The sequence below is a fragment of the Scardinius erythrophthalmus genome, assembly GCF_964197995.2.
Source record: "Scardinius erythrophthalmus genome assembly, chromosome: 20".
Classification (NCBI taxonomy): domain Eukaryota; kingdom Metazoa; phylum Chordata; class Actinopteri; order Cypriniformes; family Leuciscidae; genus Scardinius; species Scardinius erythrophthalmus.
In genome coordinates, this window is record NC_138240.1 from 4197685 (window position 1) to 4224354 (window position 26670).

Consider the following 26670-nt stretch of genomic DNA (forward strand, 5'->3'; position numbering starts at 1 on the left):
TTTTTATGCACTAATAATTCAATACTTAAGCTCCATCAATGAAAACCACAGCAACTCAGAAACTTTGCTTCTCAAGTAAATGTATCTTAATCAAGAATATTTAGATTTTTGTACTGGAAAAGACAAAAATACCAAGTAAGAAAATTATTTGTTTGCAGTGTACCTGCTCTTGGGACAATGTCAAAGACTTTAAGCCATTAACCTTGCAAACTTTGCCAAATCCCACAACTAGTTCCCACCCACTTTGTGTTTTTCAATTGTGTTTGCAGGCGAACTGATGCACCAAAACTCCCAAAAGTTGCATCAAGTCAGCAAACAATTTTTTTTTTTTTTTGTTCTTGTCAGTTTTGTATGCAGTATATGCACCAACAGACTGTGTGTGTACAACAGACAGTATTTGTATAACTGGGGAATTAGTGCAAAACGCCACCACCATTATTTCTGTGCATGTTTATAATGACGTCACTGTAGGTTACTGAGGCCACTATCACTACACTGATGTTTTTATTAATTGCCTACCTTTTGTCACACAGAATCAAATGGATCGTAAGCTAATAAATGGCATCAGTAGTATTGACACTTCTTTATATGAGTGCCTGGCCATGGATACAGAAACTAATTTGTGGTCATATAAAATATGAGTATACTCTCATAATCCAGTTTTGCCTATTTCTTCTGTCTGTACAATGGTGAGTTCTCTGTCAAACATATAATATCTCTGGCAAAAGCAGGTATATCTCATCAGTTGGAGAAAGTAAAGGAATATTTTCATCACTGAAATCTGAGCAGGCGATTATGAGGGTATGTGAAGGTATATGACGAGCTATTTAGAAAATTAAGCAATATCTCTCCTATATTCTCAAAAAAATATTAAAACAAACATCTATTGTCAGCGTAGGAGGGAGAAACAGGGTACATTTCATTATCACTAGGGTAAAGAAAAGCTGACAGAATTCAAGACTGAGTGCCAACAATCTCCAACATTATCATAGCACCACAATATTCAGTCTATGATAAAAGAGGATTAAAACGGAGAGAAAACACAATCATTGACACAAGAACTTTTTTTTTTTTTTTTTGTCAAAAATAGTTTATATTAAAACTGAATAATACAACTAAAATTATTATTATTATAAATAAATACAGTGTTTTCTGGTAAAAATCCATTCACTGAAGACTGAATGGGTCTTACTTATCAGTCATCAGGAAAAAGAGAAAACCATTCTGTGAGACCCAGTATGGTGCACAAACTCAAACTGTGCAATTTTGAGGCTGAAAAATAATGTCAGAGCTCACCTCTGATGCTGTAGCTCTAAAATCTCACTCACACTTACATTTGGAAATTCAAATGTGTCACATTAAGGTTTGCAGACCAACCAATGATATCACTGCCATCAAACGCCATGATGCGTCTTGATGCTCTATATATCAGAATGAGATTTGAGTTTTGGAGGATGGGATTTTCAGCTAATATGACAAATGTTTTGTTCTTCTTTACACAAAGTTCTTCTTTACCTAATACATAGGCCTATATACTACTTTTATGATACTCTTATTGTGAATTTTACTCTTTTCCTTTCACATTTACATTTATGCATTTGGCAGATGCTTTTATCCAAAGCGACTTACATTGCATTTCAAGGTACACATTTACATTCTTATCAGTTCTTGCTTTCCCTGGGAATCAAACCCATGACCTTGGCGTTGCAAGCGCCAACGCTCTACTGTTTGAGCGACAGGAAAGCTTTCCAGCCAGGACATCATCTGTGTTGCACGAACACAGAACAAAACTGAGTTTGGAATGACGTGAGGATGAGCTCTTAAAATAAACCCATAAATATCATCTCGTATTTGTATCCCTCTCAGATATACAGTACAACCACTGTGGTGGAGAGCACTCTAAGTCCTACGCCTCTGATTGCTGAGATTTCGGAGGTTCTTAAATATGTTCCAGCGCATAGATTGCACTAATTCACATCATTGTGCTTGAATCAGCAGCCGACTGCGATCGTTCTAGGCCTCTCAACCTCCATTTGCTGTTCCTCTCGTGCAGGCTGTTTCCCTAATGGAACTAATGCAGTCCACTAATACAAAAATCACACTGCACAGAATACCAGATTTTCATTAGAGCTGTATCAGCTGAAATGTGAATACTTTCTGACTGCATGAGACAAATTCTATTCTGAAAAGTTCTGTATGTAAAGTACAGATAGGGTAGATAGAAAAAAACATGTTTGACTTGCAAAACAATACAATCTACAACTAATCAAGTTCTGATGTGCTTGATAAAAGTTCCATGACTAGCGTATAATATTATAATTATTCTCCAGATACAGTGCAATGCTTTTGCTATATACTACACAGTAATTCATAACAGCCATAGGTCATTAATTTACTGTAATGCAAAGCACACAAAAAAACAGCCAAATCAATAGGTTCAACCTGATTGGCTGGCTTTGTACAACATTGAGAACAAAGGTAATTTGGAAACAAAAGCCATTTCAGAGGTCAAACTTAGAACTTGAGAAATGTTAGGTCAGTGTCATCAAATCTTTGAAAGATGCTCAGAGTTTTGTTTAATACTTTTAATAGCTAGTTATGCATGAGCAGAACTGCATATTCGTGTTTTTTAATGTAAAAAGGAACTTTTTTATGTTTGGATGAACAGATTTCGATAACAAATTCTACATAGGCTACATGTTTGTTGTCTACACAACTGATCAGCCAAGTTACATTTACTCATTTAGCAGGCGCTTTTAGTGAATTATAAATGAGTAATATATAACAAGCAATACATCATGAGTCAACATTTACAGTGCACAATACCAAATTCAAAGATTAAAGGCCTGTTCACATGAAGGACTATAAATATAATGATAAAGATATAGAAAAAAAGTGGCATTGAAAATTTTTCACTTAGAAATTGCTAAATTTCACAAACAATTACAAAGAAATGGCAAGTTTCTTTGAAATGGCATTGACACAGATTACTATATTACTGTTGCTGAAGCATTTCTATCATACAACAGAGACTGGATACTGACGCTAAATACATAGACCTTTTAAAAGATACATGATTTGTCCAAATTCGCAACATTTGTGGACCACTGTCTATATAGTGAACGTAAACAAAGTGACGTCAGGCCCGAGTGCGGGAATCAGGCGCACCGACTGATTAAACATGACATTTTGAAGTAGAAAAACTATAATAGTATTTTCTTGTAAAATGTCCTTTTTTTCTGATTTAAATTCTGTTTCTTATTTGCAACAAAAACATTTTTTAGTGTATACTGCATGATACTAATCAAGACTGGCTTCATTCCTATATATATATATATATATATATATATATATATATATATATATATATATATAGGAACATATATATATATATACAGAAGATCAGGTGAGTTTCTGAATCAGATGTATTATGGTGTATACTGTAATCCAGATATTGGCAAATGTGGTATGCCAGCAGGGAATCAAATGTATCTTAAGTACCATGTACATTGCACACTGAATTCCTTTTGAACCGTACAGGCTAGAGCTCTATTCAGAGTTTTCTGCTGGGAAAAATAAGACGGCAGTTATGATGGTGCCATGACAGCAGGTGCAGTTTCAGATACAGACCGGCTGAGATGGACAAGACCAGCTGGACCGCATGAGTTGGAAGAACACCAGAGTTGCTCGCTAGTATGGCAGTATGACGATGCCATCTTCAGATCTTTGATTATTTACTGGTCATTTGTGGCCTTTCTATTGCTCTGGGTGCTGGGAGGCAATGCAATTGTATTGATTTGATGTAAAGCACCTTGAATCTGCATCTGACGTGTAATCCGATGTGTCGACTGTCAATAATAATGAAGACTAAATACTGACTGTGGCTAATGAGTGTATGGAGGGATAATCTAAAACTCATACTGAACATGTTGCCTTGACTGTATTAAAAACGTCTATCGCTCCATCTGTCTCTCCATCTAGCAATCTTTCTTTCAATCCATCCATCATGCATTTAGCAGATGCCTTGGTAGCACTATTTCAATGGTCCACTTTAGACATTCTTCTAGAAGTAACTTTGCAACTACATGTCAACTTGCAGTCCTTAAAATATTAGTAGACTGTCTGCCTAATATCTGATAACACTTTATTTTGATGCTCCCCAACAGACATTCTACTGACTGTAACTTTGCAAGTACCTGTCAGCTTATTCTACTAACCCAAACCGAACAGTTTACTGATACTCTATTTGAGTTAGTTGACAAGTTATTTATAGTTAGTAGAATGTATGAAGTAGACCATAGAAATAAAGTGTAACCAACACTTTCATCCAAAGCTGCTAAATGCATAAAATTAAAGGAAACAACATATTCATTTTGTGTATTTGTAACTACATTATCATCCAGCTCTTTATATAAAGTTGGATACATAAGTATGTCTGGCTTAATCTGCATACATACAGTATCCTCATGTACATAAGTACATATATACTATATATATATATATATATATATATATATATATATATATATATATATATATATACACACACACACACACACACACACACACACACACGTGATATATGGCAAATCTCAACTTCTTGATTGCTTGTATCAACGCAAAATGTAAACTATTATCCATCCATCCATCCATCCATCCATCTTCTACCGCTTATCCGGGGCCGGGTCGCGGGGGCAGCAGTCTAAGCAGGGATGCCCAGACTTCCCTCTCCCTCGACACTTCCTCCAGCTCTTCCGGGGGGACACCGAGGCGTTCCCAGGCCAGCCGGGAGACATAGTCTCTCCAGCGCGTCCTAGGTCTTCCCCGGGGTCTCCTCCCGGTGGGACATGCCCGGAACACCTTCCCAGGAAGGCGTCCAGGAGGCATCCGGAAAAGATGCCCGAGCCACCTCAACTGACCCCTCTCGATGTGGAGGAGCAGCGGCTCTACTCTGAGCTCCTCCCGAGTGACCGAGCTTCTCACCCTATCTCTAAGGGAGCGCCCAGCCACCCTGCGGAGAAAGCTCATTTCGGCCGCTTGTATCCGGGATCTTGTCCTTTCGGTCATGACCCACAGCTCATGACCATAGGTGAGAGTAGGAACGTAGATTGACCGGTAAATCGAGAGCTTCGCCTTGCGGCTCAGCTCCTTCTTCACCACGACAGACCGGTACAGCGACCGCATTACTGCAGAAGCTGCACCGATCCGTCTGTCAATCTCCCGTTCCATCCTTCCCTCACTCGTGAACAAGACCCCGAGATACTTGAACTCCTCCACTTGAGGCAAACTATTATCTGTAAACTATATTATCGCCTAGCTTTAATATTCTAAACGTGACTGTAAGGTATGAAGATATTATAAACATTGACATGATTTTCTGCAGAGCTGCTTTGAATCAATTTTGTGAAACAGGCTATACAAGTTGAATAATTTGGTCAAATTGCAAGACACATCTGGTCATGTGATTTTAAAAACAGCTTCGATATGACTGGACTCTTCACCTCATGTGAACATATTCATTTTGATATGATCAAAATGCTACTGAGTGCACCTTTAACTGTGAGGAAACTCAATCATAATTACAAATGCATTTGCAAAGATGAGTCACATTAAATTGATTGCTAATTAGCAATTAGCATTAGTATCTGTCAGAAATAAAAGAGGTCTGACAATTAGCATTTAGATAAGCAAGATTTTGAGGCAACGTGTTCTACAGAAGACAAATAGCCTGAAATGACAAACATGATTAAATAGCAGGTGCAACGATCAGTAAAACACATTCTTTTATGGCTCAAGGAGAAGGTCTTCAAAATAAGGAGTGCAATTTCTAAACATTGATAAGCTGTGTTCGGTAAAAACTAACCATGGTCACCAACAGGTACAAACAAAGTATTGCCGAAAACAAGATCTGAATCAGTACTGATATTTTAATTATAAAAATAAGACTGTTACCTATGAAATACAGAAAGACATACATGAACCACTTGGTTCTAATACCAAAACATAAAAGACATACAACCATTAGCTGCACAAAATCTTGAGCCCTGGGTAAAAGGATAATGCAATTGAGTCATCCGTCATCGCAAAATACGAAGAAAATACAATTTTCACCTCGGAAACTTTTCTACTTGAAGGATGGAACAATTACTATAATACTACTACACACTTTTGAGGACTTGTACGACATTACTTCAAGGAAGATTGACATTGTTCTAAGGCTAACATCATTCTTACTATTGCTCATAGAAGAGAATGAGGTTTATTCTAAACCCCTAATGCAAAGTATTTATCCTTCACCGTTTATGCTACTGACATGAATCATACCTCCAATTATTTGGCTTGTTGAGGAGAGATGTGTCATGACCATCTATTCTAAGTGATTAGATTTGCAAGAAAAAAAAAAGAAGAAAAAAAAAAGACTACTGAGTACACGGCATTGACCAAATCTTAAAGGAATTGGATAATTGTGCTGCCAATCATGCATGACCTTGGAGGACAAAACTACGGGTTGGAAAAGCCTTAATATGCAGTCATTTTCCTTTAAATCACAAAAAAAAAAGTGTCTCACAAAAGTTCAATCAATATACAGTATATAATTTATGTGAATGAGCAAGCAGGATGATTCTTACATCATTTTGTTGCGAAAACTAAAATCCAGTACTCAAAAGTCTTGTGGTAAATAGCTTATTTTTTTGTTTTATAACATTATTGAACTGCCTTTTTTGTTGTTTTTAAGACTTTAAAATGGTTTAAGAAACTTAAATAAGCACAAAGGTCAGAGCATGTCAAAACATCTCCAAAAAACACCTCAGAAACCAGAACCCATGACTAGTTTAGATTAGAGTTTAGAAATTTGTCATATTGGTCTTTTATTTACTACCAGAATTAAATAAAAGCACGAATCATGCACAATAAGATCAAGAACATGTCACATTAGAGTTAATGAGCACGGACTGAAGAAACTGTACATGTTGCTTTCCTACAGATTACTTAAACAGAGAATATTTGTTTTTGATATCATTTACATAATTTGAAAAAAGAGACTTCAATCTTTGTAAAGACATATGTCTCAAGCCTGTGTGATAAACATTCGCTAAGTTACAGTTAATTTTCTGTCGTGTTTCAGAATGAACTTCACATTGAGAGAGAGAGACGGCAGAATGCGCATCATGTTTATTTTATGAAAAACTCTACATTTTGTTTTTATTATGAGTGTACACAAATAAAAGAAGACATTTAACAGTTTTGAATGATGTCTAACACTTATATGTAAGATCAAAATCAACAGAGTATTTTGAGTCTCTTTTGCACTGATAAGAAAAAAAGTGAGCTGGTTACGCTGGCGTGACCGCCGACCACAGGGGGTTAAGAAAGTCATTTTATTTTAATGTCATGTTGAACAAGTAATTCCTAAAGTCAATATTTTGTGCCTATGTCTAACCTTAACTTAAGAAAGCATAAAAAGTGTATAATGTTAACTTAATTATAAAGATGTGTGCTTAAAGCTCACAAAAATATTCTCACTTAACTCATTTTCACATCCTAAGATTGGTCCCTTTGTAAGATCCAGTCTGTTTTCATAGTATTTATCTCGTACACCTACACGGAGGATTCACAACCTACCATCTGCTATAGACTGTAAAGATAGTTAGGTTGAAACTTCACATAATTAGATATAGGGATGTCATCAACATACGCTTCCAAGCCATTTCACCACAAAACTAGACCGTACGTAACATTGTTTAACAAGGAAGGATTTTATAGATTGAAAGACTTGTTGGAATTGTAAGGGTGGATTTCCTGCAGGGGTTCAGACTGCAAGACTGCCGAATGACTAAAGAAACGTTGTCAGCAAGATGGTAGAAAACTGTACATTTCTCGTCTATTACCACCCACTGCTACTTATACCAACGACGGAAATAAGCGCATTTACAATAGCTTAATATGTGGGAGAGTATTTCAATAGAGAGTGAGTAGGGAGTAAGAGAAAAGAGGAGGCAAAGGGAGAGAGCCCCAAGAAAGGGACCCAGAGAATAAGAGAGCCAGAGCATAAAAGAGACAGAGCAAGAATTACAATCTTCTTTAATGCTTTCCCTGACCATGTGACTAAAACCCAAATGTGAGACATTCAAGCTGGCCAATCAGATAATTACAACTTCCCCCATTGTACTAAAGGTGTGACAATTCATTGACCCCCAAAGTACACACACCTTGGCCTACAGGCCTTGATCACCAGCCTTTAGGAACTCCAAATGGTCCTTGTGGTAGAAAGAGGGGGTGGAAAACAGTAAAGCAAATGTCTTTGTTAATTTCAAATATCTTGGATTATTTTCAATCCTACAGAATCTTAGTGCGACTCTGGTTTAATTATTTTATTGTAGTCTAACTTTAGCATGCCGATTTGTATTTAAGCTTCAAAGGCCTGGTTTCACAGACAGACCTTAGAATAAGACAGGATTAGGCATTAAATTAATTAGGACATGTAAGTTGCTTTTATAAACGTGCCATAGAAAAAACATTACCGGTGTGCATCTTGAGACAAAACAATGGCACTGACATATCTTAAGATGTCAGTGCAAGTTGCTCAGAGTTAAAACTGCTCAAACATGCATTTTAGTCTAAGACTAGGCTTAATCTTAAAATATGACTTCATCTTAAAAAGTTGTTAATTTGTGAAGATTATCTTGATGTAAAAAATGTGTAAGAATCAAACTTATTTTCTGCAATTATCAAAAAGCCAATGGAATAACGTTTTGTTTTTTTAATTGATTCTGAAGTATAAGTCTGATCAAGTAACAGCACACCTCTCCTCATCAAGCCCTGCAATCTGAGGTATCATTCATCTCCACATGCAGCGTAAACGGTGTGCATCAAAGTGTGATACTTAATGGTTAGTATGAGCAATAGTAAATGATGGTTGCTTTAGCAAGCGTCAAATGAGTGCATAATAAACGTCAACATTTTAGATGCTAAAGGCATTTAACTAATCTATGCTTTGATGCATGACAGATCAGCGTCTTGGGCTCGAAAAACAGAACATATTTCACAATTCAACTGTCAAGAGAAAATGAAATGAGTTTGCTTGCTGTCAGAGTTTCCAATGAGGTTTTGCAAGGTTTATTTGATTATATCCAAGAGTTTATTTTCCAATCTCAGAACTCCTCCAGTTAATGTTTAAGAATAGTTGTCAGACAGGGCTGCTGAATAAATCATCATGAAAAAAGAACACAACCACAACTTTGTTTAACAAGGTAGGATGATTCCATATGTTATCATAGAGACTCCAAATGCTGCAATACCTTTATGCAGTATGAGGCACAATACCAATTTATGAACCTCTGAACCTAATCTGAATTGACATTTCTGTGTTTTTGTATAAGGATAAGGAAGATTACACTGTATTTCGACATTCCACTAGACATTCAACTAAACTACAAGTAACTAACTCCTATTAATTTGCAACTGAATGCCAACTAACTCGCATTAAAGTATTAGCAGAGAATGTCTAATAGGAAGAGAATTGGCACTCTCTGCTTACTTCCGGTTTCTGGACTGGCTGCAGTAACACGTCTCTGTCCATGCGGGGGCGCTCGCAGGCGAGTGCAGATGAATGGAGGTCTATGGCGAAAAACCCTCAAAATCCACTTTTCTCAGGATATAATTTTTTGTCTAGTAATTTTAATGTTGTATTCGAAAGGAGATGCAAAGAAATTACACATTGCTGAGTGTTAGATTTTTTAGAGTCACTTATTTGGTTTAAAAAGTCTTTTAAAATGTCAATGACGTCAGAATGCTGACGTCATTAGCAGAATGCTAACGTGTTATGGGCAACAACAACTCAACCTGTAAGAAATCGAAAAGAAATAAGTACTCGTTCATTCAACTTTCGACCTATAACGCATGTTGAACTTGCAAAACCTACAATAAAATCTGAGATTTCTCAACGGCAATCGGGTGAAAGAGACACATTTAGCCGTCTTGCCCCATAGACTCCCATTCAGTCTGCACTCGCCCGCGATCACCTCCAGTGGAATTCTAATGGAACTGCAACCAAGATCGATACAATGGGGCTAATAGGAAGTGCCAAGGCTCTCCGTAGACGGGCTCTGGTATTAGTAGACTGTAAGGGTTTAGGGTTAGTAGAATAAGTCGACATAAACTTGTAAAAGTCACTCATAGTCAGTAAAATGTCTATTGGAGGACCATCAAAATAAAGTGTTATCAGATATTAAGCAGACGGTCTACTAATACTCTAATGACTGCTAGTTGACATGTACCTGTAGTTGCAAAGTTACTTATAGAATGTCTAAAATGGATTATTGAAATAATGTTGCCACTTCCATTAACAAGACACATAAAAGCTCAAAAAATAAAATCATGAGTGTTGTATTACTAATGTATTTAATGTCGTAAAATAAAATGAATATATTGATACTTGTGTTAACCACATCTCTTATTTCAGACCCCCCAACCCAAAAAAAAAAACCAAAAAACATTGACTTTGGAAGGAAGGACTTATCAAAAATGATAACTCGTTTCCAGGATTTAGAACTTTCCTTTTTCTGCAGCACACGGTGTCCTGGCAACCCTACAATGTCCAAAAAACTTTTTTACAGTTGAAAACACTCAATAAATGTGAAAATCTACAATCATTTTGACATTTTTGTTCCTTTAACATAAGTGTCCAATTTAGTGTAGTAATGGTTAAAAAGAAAATCCTTGCAGCCAGTCTGAGGTAAATCATTTTATTTTTAGGAAGGATTTTTCAGTTCTGAAAGCCCCACACCTGCAGCAACTCTCCACAGCGATAAGCTGCCCAGTTCAACCCCTCTCAAGCACGCCATCGGAGGACGGAGAGTCGGCTGCCAGCTTCTTCAGATAGCAGGTCAACAGACCTGAAGTCAGTGAACAACACAGCTGTGCTCTCAGCTGTTCACCAAAATCTCCCTGCATAACAGATCTTCAAAGACTGCCGTGTGCCGAGATGTGATTAGTCTTGACAAACACTTCGCTTTCCCAAGTCACTGTAGAGCAAAAAAGGAGGAAGCGTTGTATTTGCTGTAATTACCTACTCAATTCATGTCCTGCAAATGGTGATGCAAACATGTTGAGATTAGAGCTTCACACTACTTGACATTGAGGTTTAATTTAGAAAAGCATGGTGTTAATTAAACTGAAGTATTTCAGATATTATTCTATTCACAGACTACATTCAAATGCTAAATCCTACAGTAAGTCCTTTATGCATTAAGGCCCTGTGAAAGGAACAAATCCATGAGGTTAGACGTTTAGGTTCAACACTCAAGTGCTTATACATAAAACAAATATAGGCATTTTCTCATTAAATTGCTTGCATTCAGAAACTCTTGCAATACATAAGCCAGTGACCAAAGCATTCTTCTGAATGTTATCTGTGCATTTAAATAGCAACTGAAAGTTAAGGTGTGATGAGCCATGCATTTACATAACTGCAATCCATTTAATCCTTTTCCTTGACACCTTTATTTTTGGTTTTGGTTCGTAAGAAGGGCTATTTTCCCCAGTTCTCTAATGCAACCTAGCGGAGAAATCACTGCCGTCAACATCAATTTCCTTCTCATAAAAAGTGAACAGCATTGACAGTATCGATTTCAGGCATTGATTGTGGTCTCATGAAGTACCATATATTTATTCCTCACGCGTAACAAGTAAAAGACCGTCAAATGCAGAGGGAAGGAAGGTGAAGGCTTGCAATCATCGACCAGATAAATGCTACCGGCTGACACCAGTGAAATATGGGTATCATTACGAGCGCATGGTCAAACGTGATTGGGCAGTGAATGTTTACGGCCACCCGAGATGACTTCTGTACCCTATTATCTTTCGACCCTTATACTCACAGCCTTGTAGAACATGGAGTCGCTGATGAGAATGGGTCAGACTTCAGGAAAAACCCATCAGTCTTGTTGATATGACACAGGTAAGAGGCACGCAGAGAGCGGCGCATGAGAAGCATGAGTCACTCTGCCTCGACACGCCAGCCTGGTGCCGCCCGCTGCTGAGCTGAGCTGAGCTGAGCTGTCTCCATTGGCACTGCCTCTGCCCCATGTGCTTCGGTGAACACAGCCAGGCAGGCATGTGGAATAATGAACAACAAGCCTGTCACTGTTTCGGGACCTTAAATTAGCATTAGTGGAAAGGGCTTTCTCTTTCTCACACACACAAGCACGCTACGGTTATCTCACTGACTCCTAAGTGATGACTCAAGAGATGGCTGGTGTTAGGCCTAAACCTATTTACATGACTTGAACGAAATGATGGAACCCCCATTCCTTTTATAAAAAACAGTGTGGCACAGTGCAGTCCGCTGTCTTGCGTGCCATCGTGAGTCTTGGATTGTAGTGAAAGTGTCTTGGCTGAAATTATTTTTAGGCGTTGAGGAGATGTGCTGAAAACAGATAAACTGACAGCAAGTTGAGTTGCTGGCTTGTTAAATGCGACAGAGATGGTGTATCCGTCCTCTAATACGGTTTCAGGTGTCTAATATTGTCCTAAATTAGAACATAGTTGAAGCACATTAAGATTTTTTGATTTACTAAGGAAATTGTGAAAGTTTTTTAAGCATGTTGCTATGTGTTTGCTGGGGAGTTTCGTGTGGTTGCTATGTTAAAAGAGTCCACCCTTATGTCTCTGTGATATTCTGACAGGCGGACAGTTGCATAAACACAACCACCATGCAGAGCTGCACGACTCTGGAGAAATTGAATATCACTTTCAATCACTTCAAATAGAGATAAATACTCAAAATAACAAGTGATTTACTAGAGGTTCCGACCAAATGTTAACTGCAGCAGTCTATTTAATGTTTAATAAATTTTAATGATTTATTTTTAGTTTTAAATCGGTTTGAATGAATGATTCATACTCATAAATACTTCACTTGTTTGATTACTGGATGAGTCAGCATTTTTTTTTAAAGCGCAAATACCTGTGTTTACATCCTGTTTTCGGGTGAAGTCCAAAGTAGTCGATTGCCGAGTTCACGCGCATAGGTTTAGTACCTATGATCACGCGCGTGAACTCGGCAATCGACTACTTTGGACTTCACCCGAAAACAGGATGTAAACACAGGTATTTGCGCTGGCTTAAATAACATCATTTTTATACATTTCTTTCACATCTACTGCAGTCAGATTCACTCGTGTTCACTCAGAAGGAATCACTCACATTTTCTGTGCACTTGTAATGACACATCAAGGATGTTAAGAGGCTAAAAGCAGGTTTAGTGCTTGCCCCATTGAAGTCAACAGGGTGCAAATTTTAAAAATAGAATAACTCGGTGTAGGCAAAATCGATTTTTGTCGTTGTTCTCTGTATTGACAGCACTCCAAATGTACAAAAAAATGAGCTTAATGTTAAAATTGACCGGAGTTCTCCTTTAATACCTGCTCTCTTTGTATCAGCGGCAGCGCCAACGCAGATCTGAATGTTCCACTGTGATTTTGTAAAAAGTTTAATAGACAGGTGAATCATTGTCATTTAGAATTATGATTGTGTGGGTGTTTCTTGGATCGACATCTTTAACAATTGATCGTGCAGCCTTACCACCATGTTAGGACTGTGTCTTTACAACTAGTCTGACCAAATGGCAATTAGCCAAGGGTAATCGGTCTTTCTTTTCAGATCACCACATTAGACCAATCTATGGTTTATGACTTAAAAGGTATGAATAGTCTTAAAGAAAACAATTAGATGACTAACTTGTAAGATTAGTCTAAGCTGTTTATGCAACTGTCCAATGCCGGTATAGATGTGACTTGAGTTCATCTTTCAGTGTCATTTTGTAGGATTCTTTCACCTGTAGTATTGTACACAAGATAAAAATCCACTTTCTAGTAATTAAATGAGAAATTAAAAGGATAGTTCACCCAAAATGTAATTTTCTTTTTTCCACAGAAGAAAGAGTAAATGGATTAGAATTTTCATTTTTGGGGTAAACTCTATTAGTGCAGCAGGCCTATTTATCTCATGCATGATAGCAAGTAATTCTCTCTTATAAAGAATAAATTATTTAAATGTACAAGCTGGTAATAATGAAAGCGAGAATTAAGAAATGAATTATGAATTGTTTGCAAAGATCAGTTGGTGTTTTAAAGCTGCAGTCATGAAGGACAGTATTATGGCACTATAACAAGCATTTACAGGACATTAAACTCAAGATTTGATGGATTCTCAATGAGTCACGACCTTTTTTTAATCAGTACGTTATTTTTATATTTGCTCTGCAAATGCGCCATGAAGCCTTGTAAAGCATTTCAAGGATCCTCTTGGCTTTATAGCTCGTACAGTATCGGCACGCTTGGAAAGACCCTGTAGTTGGGGCAATAAAGCAGCATATCATATAAAGTAACTAAAGAATGTGAACCTCTTTCACTGAGATCCGTACCTGCAGTGTTAAAGAATTTCTAATTTCAATGTGTATATACAGCATGTTATGCTAGAGGTAATAAGATCATCTGTATAACTATTTGGCAAGATTGTAAGATATTACATGAATTGGTTCATACAAAACAGATCCAATCCAAAAATTCATTTCTAGGATGTGAAAAGGTGTCATTTTGTGATGATTTTGTGTGTGCTGGTTGATAGGTGGATGAAGTTCTTCGCATGCATAACTGACATAATTCCTGTGGGCGGAATTTGCTGGCTTGAGTCAAAATTATTGTCGTGGCAATTGAAAGCATGTCATAGACGTGGTACATAGACATTAGATTCTGAAATCAAAAGGGAGACTTCTGTCAGATGGCATTTTAAATCAGAACATGCATGCACTTAACAGTCTCCATCTATACATGAGTTTTATCTTTTTTATATATCAAAGCCACAAAATATCCATCTAGTTTGAATAACATTGTGAACTTATGCTCAGGATAAAATCATGCAAACAATCTCAGCTCCCAGTTCGTCAGAGATCAGAGCCTCACATATTTCTTTTTCATATGACAATGAAATAAATTATTCATGTTATTCAAATCTCACAAACAAGCTCAACAAGTAAAACCTTCATATTCGAATATTCCATGTTTGTGTCTGTAAAGATGTTTGACGCAGGCTGAGTCTTGTAATGGGGTTATACATCATTTTTGGCAATGCATTCCAACAGAGCAATCTATCACAAAGAATTACGCTGCTGTATTATTTACAAACACATGATTTAAAAGTCTAAATTCCACCCTGAAGACTGGTATCTCTGTTTGTGCCACATAATCGTCTACAGAAATTTGGAAGGGAATCTGCAAAACCTTCTTTATGAAATAATTGTCCGAACCTAAAGCATTTTTCTTAAATATATATCTTAAAGGGATCCCACAGAGTTGTAAGCTTTACCTGGAGGAAGAAAACCTCAAAGAAATGGAATGATCAAAATCAGGAAGCCGAGCAGGACTTTAGCCAGAGGGACAAGCTCATGGTCAAGCTCAAGTCCCATAATCGGAATATTATTCAAGACACAATGATGATCTCGGTGACATGAAATATGCGGTGCCAAGAGGCGAACATATGAGCTCTAAATCATGAAAGGGGGTTTTCAAAGTAAAGCCTATGAAACAATGCCTAAAAAGCACTTTTTTATATAAAAAAGGGGGGGGGGGGTTACACTCAAAAAAATAATCTGTTGAACGAACTTAATTAAATTAAGGAAAGGTTTTCCACGAAATTGAATTACATTTTTCCAACAAAATCGAAATAGTTTGAAATAATTTGTTGTAATCTTGTTGTATGAATTTAAATTAATTTAGTCATTCCTGCTAGATAAAGTTTTGTCAGGTTAACTACATTTAGTTTTTGTCCTGCCTTAAATAACCAACATTATAATTTTTGTTAATTTGACTCTATGGTCACTTCTAATGATGGACACTACTAGTATTCAATTGAATTATTACTTGTGCAGGTCTGTAAGCAAGGTTTACACAGTGTATACTGAGTGCCCACAGCCTGAACATGAGGTTTAATGCACATATAGCATAATACTGAGCCCACAGCCTAAACACAGTCGCCACTCTTCTGCATAATGGTAACCACAAAATTCAAAAACATTACAGAAAGTCCTCTAAGTTTCTAACATAAATGAACATTAAACACTAACATTAACTAACAACATCTTTCCATTTACTGAAAAACACATAAAATAACACTTTTTCCCTAAATTGACCCTCTTAATGCAGTCCCTTGCAAAGCATGCTGGGAACTACAGATCCACTGCCCAGTTAGATGTCAGCAACAATGATTCATGTAGTTTTCACACAAATGAATTAGGTTGATTGAACACAATTAAATTAAGTTGTGACAATATTAAACAATTGTGTTACTTTTGCTTATTGTAATTAATTATTTTAACAAGAGGCCAAAATTCTTTTTTTGAGTGTAGTTATAAAAACTATGCTAGATTTTTTTTAGTTTTCTGAAGAAAATGTTAGTAGTGCAAAACTCCATGCCATTTTTTTAATCACATAGCCAATGCTATTTTCATCCACTGATTCATCATCTTATAAAGGTTTTAAGCTAATCAGTGAATCACTCTATATCAATTCATATTTTCTCATTAAACACCCAACCAGTGTGTTGGATGGCATCATCCTTCAGTGAAATTCATTTATAATATGATCTACAGCTGACAACACAAGAGGACAAGGCTTTTCTCTGGAATCAAATGCCCGCATGAATAGACATGCCAGTATTAAAACCCTACAGACTTATATTGAAGGAGGGAATATAGCAGAATATCACACAGACTGACTCTTTTGACTTGGGCTAATAAGTAACCTCCCAAGCAACCACATACAGTAGCAACACACTAAAAAGATCTCAGAAGCAACCATGTACAGTAGCATTGCCTCAGCAACCACCCACAGCACCCTAGCACTGCAGTGGTGAGTTTTGCACAGGTAAGCACCATTCAGATATTCTTCAGAAAATGTAAAAATCTAGTTTCTGAGTTACTGCTGTTAGCTCTGACTCTAACACCTTCCACCACTCCAATAACTAAAAAACATTTAGCAGTCAATTAAATATCTGTAGGCTATTGTGCAAAATCTGTTGCTGGAAGCTAACCTCTTTTACTCTTTAAAACTCTGAAATCACAGAAAATGTTCATTTAAGTAATCCAAGGCACTTCAATATAGCTGGAACATTTCTCTGAATGCACTTAAGACTTAATATAGCGATTCAGTTCTGAATGCATAACACACTCTGGATTGCACCCAGTTGCCATTTCTACTCTTATGATTTTGGTATTATATAATTTGCGGTTCAAAAGTTTCCGTCAGTGAGATTGTTTTTGGCCCTACTTTCATTCAGCCAGGATGCAGTTAATTGATCAAAAGTGAGAGTAAAGACAAATCTTTTGTTACAAAAGATTTCTATTTCAAATAAGTGCTTTGCTTTTGAACTTTCTATTCATTAAGGAATCCTAGAAAATAATAAAATAATATCACGTTTTCCACAAAAATATTAAGCAGTACGACTGTTTTTAACATTGATAATAATAAGGAATGTTTCTTGAGCAGTCTGTAAAAATAGGACCTGATATGTTGTTAATATAAAAGAGTTTTCTGTATAGTTACCCGTATTTTGAATTTTTGCAAAATTACCAATACCTTTTCGCTTTTTCTACAAATTTTGATTCATACAGTATGGATTTACAGCTAGACAACAGAAATATATGAAATTGTCTGCGAGTTAGTACAGCAAGGTGAGGTACGAGACATTGTGTTGCATTTGAATCACATGCAATTCAAGGTCAAAGTAGGACAAAGAAGAGATGCTATTTTTGCTATTTTAAAGTGATTAGACTAACGTTTTTATGCCTGAGGGCCTAAATATTGTCCAGATTATCATAGATACTTGAAGGTGGGCTCTGTTCACCTAGTCTAGTGAGCATACACTTAGAAACCACCATAGAAACCTTATAGCAAAGTGCTAAACCTTTTGATTTTGCAAATTTGAGAAAATAAATGATAGCTACCGCAGCATATCTGCTTACTTCGGTTCATTTAAACCTTAGAACGTTTCTGATCAGAGAGTAAATCGTTCGGGAGCTGCTGTAATGGGTTTTACAGCCATGCACTGAATGTGAAAATACACCCCCTGTGAGAGACTCCGGGTACGAGGAGGAACACTGAGCTTGTTCACATTGGCTAACAAATGCATCTATTCATTACATCAGCATGCAGAAGCACTCAGATACGGCCCAGATTCTGCTCTCTCTCTCTCTCTCACACACACACACACACACACACACACACACACACACACACACACACACACAAGAACTGCGTACGCAAAGATGCTGCATCTCCTGCCAGCATGGACTAATTTTGCTGTCCACATTTATTGGAGACTGTTAATGGAGCCATATCAAAAATCAAATGTTCTGATCAAAAGCATTGAAAGTAGCTGCAAAAATGGCACATTTAATGCAATGTTCTGATGTCAGACAGATGGATAGATTAAAGGGGCTATTCGCTATTCGTTTAAAAGGTCTCATGCCATGAAAATTTCACTTTATGAGGTTTTTTAACATTAATATGAGTTCCCCTAGCCTGCCCCCTGTGGCTAGAAATGGCGATAGGTGTAAACCAAGCCCTGGGTATCCTGCGCCGCCTTTGAGAAAATAAAAGCTCAGACAGGCGAATCTGGAACCTTCCCCTTATGTCGTCAAAAGGAGAAAGGTTACCTCCCCTTTCTCTGCTTTGCCCTCCCAGAGAATTTGACCCACCCATGAGAATATGAGCTACGCGTGCGCAATATTATTTTTCCTCATGAGACATCATGGCTTGCAAACGAGCGAAGCATGGCAGTTGCTCAGTGTTTGGATGTACAAATTAACACAAAAGTATTGTTTTAGTTCCTTCATCTGAACCTCTGAATTTCTGATGTGTAATTGTTCAAGTTCAGACAGATAATCTTTCTCTCAAAATCATTCAATACTGTTTATGCATCAGTAAATCAAGCCAGTGACTAAACGATCAACTTCACGTCGTTTCTTTTAGTAAAATGAAAATAATCTTTAAACTGTGATTAAAATACAGAAAGCGATCAAAGAACAATCCCTTTCTAATCGCACAAGCTGTCAATCACACAGCGTGAGTTTATCTGGACACTTGCCAAACCTCGTTATGAAATCAATGACGCTGTTACACTGCACAACAAAGCTATTACTGTATTTACCTCATGTTTGCATTGGTGAAAGCATTAGTGAGAGTGCAGAAACTGCGTTGCAATGATAAGATCTTTATTCACGCGATCAAAAGGCTGTCATCTGCTCAATGCTCATCACTGCAACCTTTTATGTGACGGGAATAGATCTAAATACTTTAGAAACTTCTCACGATTTGTTAATCTCGATAGCTGTAATAGTAAAAATGTATAATAGCTGTAATAGTAAAAGTATTCGAGAGAGTTCCACATGTAATGCTAGCTATTTCATATGCAAGCATGTCAGCCAATCACAGCAGTGGGTGTTTACACTGAAGTCTCACAGCAGCCAATCACAGCAGTGGGCGTTAACACTGAAATCTTACAGCAGACACGCCCCTTCAAACAGAGCGTTCAAAACAGAGGCTACCCTCTGAGGTCGACAAACGCGCGGGCGCGTTTTGTTGGATTTTCTCCACATTGTAGCACTATAAACTTAAATTACTCAGTCATTTATAGTCATACAGAAAAAAGAAATATAAAAAAAGAATCTGTGATATTTCTCCTTTTGTATGTGTCCACTTACAATCAAACCAAAACATTGTGCTTTTGTAAAATAAAGAAAATAAACAGGGTGTGCGTTCTTCTGCCTCTCCGTCGCGGTGAACTTTTTTTTCTTGAGCACGTCTATAAACTGAAACAAAACTCAGCGATACTTGTCACACATTTATGAGCCATATACCTTTATAAACATTTAAGTGTGTACTTTTAAATGATCGGATTCAAAACTAAAACAAATATTCTCTGTTTAAGTAATTTGTATAAAACCAACAAGATGTCCAGCTTCTCAAACGCTTCCTCATTACAGTTAATTTGGCCACGCCCACTCGCGCAAAAGAGATTCACATGCAAATCTCCACATGGACCGCGTCTCGCTCATTACCTCAACAACAAAACACTTCACTTTACTTTTCGTCGAGTTTGAAAGACGTGCCTGAGCTTACATTGGATTTAGGCTACCTCAGAAGAAAAAGAACGCGATTTGAAGACAAGAAAGGTGTAAGGTAAGAAATTCTTACATATTAGTTTGTTATTGTTGCATAAATGTCACGTTGCAGTTGAACTGTTGCTAGATATATGGGGAATATTATAATATTTAGATCCGTGTTTACTGTTACTGTGTTTGTGGATATCTGCTCAGATATGTATATGGTAACCATAATGTTTTATATTTGAGCGCGATCGCGTTTGAATGTATCATATTTTTGATAGCGATCGCGTTTTAATGTATCATTTTCCTGCGCGATCGCGTTTGAATGTACACATCATATTTTGGATGAAAGCAAAACGCACCAAACGGCTTCATGTTTTTATTATTATCTCATTTCATATCATCATAACGGATGGAAACATTTGAAGTAACATGATAATCAATATATTTTTCTCTAGCTTAGTTGTTACTGAAATATTTTTGAAAATATATATAGGCTGCTATATTGTTATTATTTTATGCAGCACTGCGCATAGCCTATACCTACAAGGCACAACAAACCTGGTGTTCATTATATTGTTGGAAACATTTGTGTGAGTGTGTGTGTGTATTCTGTGAATTTTAAAAAGCAATTTTAACAAGAAAAATCTAAAATGTATTCCCAAAATCGTGCAGGCCTTTCTCTTGATATCAGTATGTTCACTTTTTTTTTTTTTTTTTTTTTTTTTCTTCAGGGCCTAGATGCCACTTCAACGTTCACAGTACATGTCTCTGTACATGAACATGGTACTTTTTTGTTGTGTATCTTTGGATTATGTTGTGTTGTAAATAAATCCAAACAATTTTAAAAGCCATTCTTTTTTTTAAATCTCCTCATTCTTTGTGCAAGGGTGGTCAGAATGATGGGCCCTGATAAGCTCCTAATAGGGCCATTAGGGAGGTTCTTTGTCTTTCTCAGGTGTGGAAAGCTTTTATATTAATGAGATGATCCGCCCCTTCGCATATTGCTTTATCACACAAAACACGTCGTAAAATTTTTAAATCAATATATTGTCTTCTCTGAATGAGCAGTCAGGGTGATTCTCACATAGTTTTAGAGCAAATATTCTAGGCTATGCCATACAATTTTCAAAAGTCTTGTGAAGAAATAATCAGTATGGGTTTCATGACCTTATTTCAGTGAGAATTTATTTTTGTATTTTCACAAACCACGCATAAATGTCATTATCTCAAAACTACAAACTTTTACATACATGCTGCTGATATATTATTGTAGCAGAGTTTGTGCTGAATACAGTGTAATTAGACTTTAGCCATGAAAATGTCACAAGTAACAGAAATAACCACAAATGTCAGAGCATGTCAGAACACCTCCAGGGCCCAGAAAACAGCTCAGACCCCAGAGGGCTAAGATCAGTCTAGGAAAAATAACTTTTATTTCTAAATTATGACACTTTTTTATCTAAAAAACATACTAACATTATAAGGGCACCCCAGGAAACATTATAAAATAATAAAATAATCCATGTCATGGGACCTGCAATGCACGACACATTGACATGACAGTACAGAACAGCTCTTTCGGCATTATCCTGAACATTGTATAAAAATTTGTTTCATGTGTCATTGAACAGAATTGAGTCTCTCAGGAGAGCGCGTAACCTTCACATCATTTGGATTTTCCCAGCGAAACCGGCCCGTGTCCTTCGCATAAAAATCAGTCTACAGGCCTTCATAGACAACCTAGAAAGTAGAGGAAGGTCTAATTTTGTAAGATATGTTGCAAGCTGTTCACACATCGGTAATAAAAAAGTGATTAATACATGAAAATTCTTACATGTAGCCCCTTTAATTATTAAAGATAGCAGTTTTTGTTATTGTTGTTGTTGTGGTTTGTATTTCAGGTGCAATATATTTGTAATTGTGTTGTCTGAGCTTCATGCATTAAATGTATCATCTCACACCAAGAGAAATTCCTAATACATGAAAATGCATATGGTGAATAAAGTGATAACGGACAAATAACCAAACTCTAATAGATTATTCAATAGCAGAATAGATCTTATTCAAGAATATACACACTTGAAGCAGGTACATTTAGTGCAGAGAGCAAATTAGAAAACATTTTAGTGCTGATTGTTGTGTGAATCTGTTACTTCGTTTCATTTCACATGCAAAGACAGCATTTATGCATGCCGTTTTCTGCTGCTGTGCCTTTAAGGCGTCTGTTTCACTCTAAGGGTCAGAGAAAGGGTAAAAAAAAAATCGTCATAAACTATAGTAGACAACTATACAATGCCACCTCATTAATCTCCTTGACTCTGGCATGATTGGGTATTTCTGGCACGTTGTGCCACCCATGGAAGGCTTAAGCGATGCCACAGGGCACAGCTCCTATTGAGACTCAAAATTAAAACACCAGCCTCCCTCCGCTTGTGGATTTATGAGGAAGATTTCAAAGCTCAATAAATGTGTGCAAATGGCCAAACTCTCAAACTATTCTGCTTTATGGCATCATTTTAGCAGTGCGTGTGTTTTGTGACCGCACAACCAGTCCTGTTCACTCAGCTCAGCTTTATCATTAATTCATTACCTGACCTTTCGGAGGGGTAGTTAGTTGCTCCGGGACGGTTCTAGGTTGCTAATCGCGACTCGCTTGAATTTAGGACATTATTTTCATAATTAGTATTTTCATAATGCACACTATGTCACTTGAACCACTACTTTAATATTTTATACATACATACATACATACATACATAGATACATACATACAGTATACATACACATTATAATATATATATATATATATATATATATATATATATATATATATATATATATATATATATATATATATATATATACTGTATATATATATATATATATATATATATATATATATATATATATATACACACATACACATATACATATACATAATACACATACATATACACTCACCTAAAGGATTATTAGGAACACCATACTAATACTGTGTTTGACCCCCTTTCGCCTTCAGAACTGCCTTAATTCTACGTGGTATTGATTCAACAAGGTGCTGAAAGCATTCTTTAGAAATGTTGGCCCATATTTATAACCTGAGATACTTTTTTCAGGATTATTTGATGAATAAAAAGTTAAAAAGAACTGTATTTATTTAGAATAGAAATCTTTTGTAACAATATACACTACCGTTCAAAAGTTTGGGAACAATAACTATTTTTTTTAAAAAGAAATTAGTACTTTAATTCAACAAGGATGCGTTAAATTGATAAAAGGTGATGGTAAAGATTTATATTGTTAGAAATGTTTTTATTTTGAATAAATGCTGTTTTTATGAATAAATGCTGTTAACGTTTTACTCATCAATGAATCCTGAAAAAAGTATTCCAAAAAAATATATTAAACAGCACAACTGTTTCCATCATTGATAATAACTGATTATCAAATTATCATATTAGAAGGATTTCTGAAGGATCATAAGACACCAAAGACTGGAGTACTTGCTGATGAAAATTCAGCTTTGCATCACAAAAATAAATGACATTTTAAAATATATTAAAAAAAGAGAACCATTATTTTAAATTGTAATAATATTTCATAATATTACTGTTTTTTTTGTTGTTGTTGTTGTTGTTGTTGTTGTTGTTTGTTTTTTTAACTGCAGGCTTGATGAGCATAAGAGACTTCTTTCAAAAACATAAAATATAGTAATGTTTCCAAACTTTTGACTGGTACTGTTATGCATAATTAAATGTAAATACTCTTGATCATTATTAATATTATTTATTGTAAACATGTACGGCGAATCTTATAATGCTGTTGCCACCATTTTTTATAAAAGCTGCGCAAAACTATAGGCCATTTGTTTGTGTATTCTTAACCACAACGTGAAAACCAGTGTAACACATGGCCTTTATGTAGGTTATTGCTTTGTTATTTTTCATCAAGGCTGACATTAACACAGTAGGTTTACACTGTTACACAGTTCTGGCAGTGCAAATCACATTATAATCTGTAGGGTAAAGCCATGGTTCAGCACGCTGTCACATTATATATTATAGCTACATGAAAAAAGAGCTGTACCTATAGCCATGAAAGACATGTAACACGTGTCTGAGAGACTGCAGTACATGATGATTCAGTTTTACTTACAAGTTCACTTCATACACAGAGCACCACTCATGTTAACCTTCTCTTAAAGGTCAAACAACACAGATGAAACCGCCAAGACCGGCGACGTATACCCTAGAAGAAATGACCAAAGAAAGTCCACAAAGGCATTAAGAGTTTGAGTTCAATTCCCATACCTCCAATTTTTTGCTTTCAGTGGAGATACTGAGTGAGCTTTTCTGCAGGAGAGAGTGAGTGTCTCATATGTGGGTGGGCGGCAGTGAGCCGAAGAGGAGCCGCAAATACAACAGAACTGTGAAAAGCCCTGAGATCTGCACATGCTCTTTCTAAAGACGTTTGACATCTTGCTCCCGATGGTAACCTCAAAGAGGAAAAACAAGAGAATCACATTGAATTCGATACATCAATTTGATGGAATCTATCGCTAAAGGTGAAGTGTGCAGTTTCTGTGCTACTGACTACATCAAACGAACTCGAACAAATCAAATTTAAAGCTGGGGTAGGTAAGAATGGTCTAAAAAACTTATTTTTCAAATTTGTTTAAACTTTATGTATATATCAATACATAATTAAAATGTAAGTATTCTGAAAAAGAAAGTATACAAATCGAGTGTATGTAGACCTCTAAAGACTGTTTTAAAGACAGCTCATTATTTCCATTCAGTCCACCCTCTCCCTTCTGGGGTCCTTCCAAAGCCACGCCCCCAAAACACATGAACACGCGACTCCGACAGCTGAGCTGGAAGACGCATTATTTACCTGAGACGAGTGGAGAGGAAGGAGCGCAGTGCATGTAGCATCATGTCAGAATCACATGTAATAAAAAAATCTAACTTTATCATTATGAATATAAACAAATATGATGTATTTTAGTAGCCTACTCACTATCAAGCTATCATATCGATATTGGTAAAGTTTAAAATATATATTTTTTTGATTCGCTAACGAGCAAGTTATAACTATAAGGCATAGCTAAAAACAGGTTGCATTGATACACGTTTTTCCATTTCCATTAGTTGCACTGTGATGAAGATGAATTTCGTGTAAGATTCATAACATATAACGTTAGGCCTACTAGCTGTTGAACATGTATTTTGTTATGTAAAGTTCCCCCCACAGCGGAGCCTGCCGTGAACGCGCAGGGCAGTAAACATGCAGGGTCACCGATGACGACGGATAAACAGTTATGGCACATTCACTGGTAGGGACGAAATGCTTTACATTGACTGGCCTGCCCATACTTTGACTACAAACTTGGTCCTCAAATCATTACGTATTATGCAATACATGTAATGTAACTTTATAACGTTGCACTCTTTCTATGAGTTATAAATAGCTTGTAAGATAATATAACGGTAACTAACGTTGCAGTAGGCTATGTACTGTAAATAATTATTCTAGCGATATGTAATGCTAAATAAGGTTTGCAAGTACATTATTTTAGCAACATGACAAGCCAGTGAATAAGCAGGTTTCAATTGTTGCTTTGCACAGTGCGTGACATTTTATCTGTATGTTATGCGGCTAGAGTTTTAACACTGAGTCAATGGGCTCCGACGGGCTTGTTTATCGTCATCTGTCTTTTTCCGTTTACCTGTCTTTGTTGTATGAGCAGGTTCCACTCCAGAAATTGGTAGTTTTGGTTGTTTGTCCGTCATTAGCACAGCTGCTCGGCACACCGGCAATCTTGATTTTGAATGACGGTACGCGCTGTGCAAGAGAGGGGTGATCAGCGCATACACGAGCTTGATTGACACTGCTAAGACACTCCTTCTGGCACTGAAGGCATCTGTTTGGTTCTTTACACTCGGACCGAGTGGCAGTGATTGGTCAGAGTTTTTACTGTCCTGCAGCTGCTACAGAGGTCTGATTGTTTTCATTCCTTTTTCTGAACACATAATGTATTGACTACTCTCAGGATGGAATGACCATTTCACCCAGTATAAAAAAAAAGTGTTTCTGAACAGGATTACCTACCCTAGCTTTAAGTGGTGTTTTCCCATGCAAACCTGACAAACAAAGATTCCAGTGTGTTGTATGCGGTTGCAAAGCGAAGTCTTGGTCTGGTCTCCAGACATGGCTTCAATACAATGCAAGTCTGTGGCAGTTACAGTTACACTCGAAACAATAATCAAAAAAAATGTTTTCAGACACACGACATACTCAGACCAGGCTTTCTGATTTTATTGACAGCTACAATTAGCTGCCAGTGTATATGTATATATATATATATATATATATATACATATATATATTAGTGGTGGGCCAATATCGCCGTTAATCTATTCTCCAAGTTGGGTTCGGAGCTGGCTCAAGCTACACAAGCTATGATGACGCAATCTACCCGCGGCCGCGAGGAACACCCGGCT

The 26670-nt window shown here is 36.7% G+C and overlaps 1 protein-coding gene across 1 annotated transcript in view; it reads left to right on the forward strand.

Annotated features, from left to right (window-relative positions):
* Nucleotides 1-26670, forward strand: part of lrrtm4l2 (leucine rich repeat transmembrane neuronal 4 like 2) — a gene marked incomplete at both ends in the record, with an annotated part of 72533 nt that overhangs the window by 8403 nt on the left and 37460 nt on the right. The window contains one exon of the mRNA XM_081348564.1: nucleotides 21799-21914. Coding sequence (XP_081204690.1) covers nucleotides 21799-21914 — 116 coding nt within the window. The remainder of the gene's footprint in view (nucleotides 1-21798; nucleotides 21915-26670) is intronic.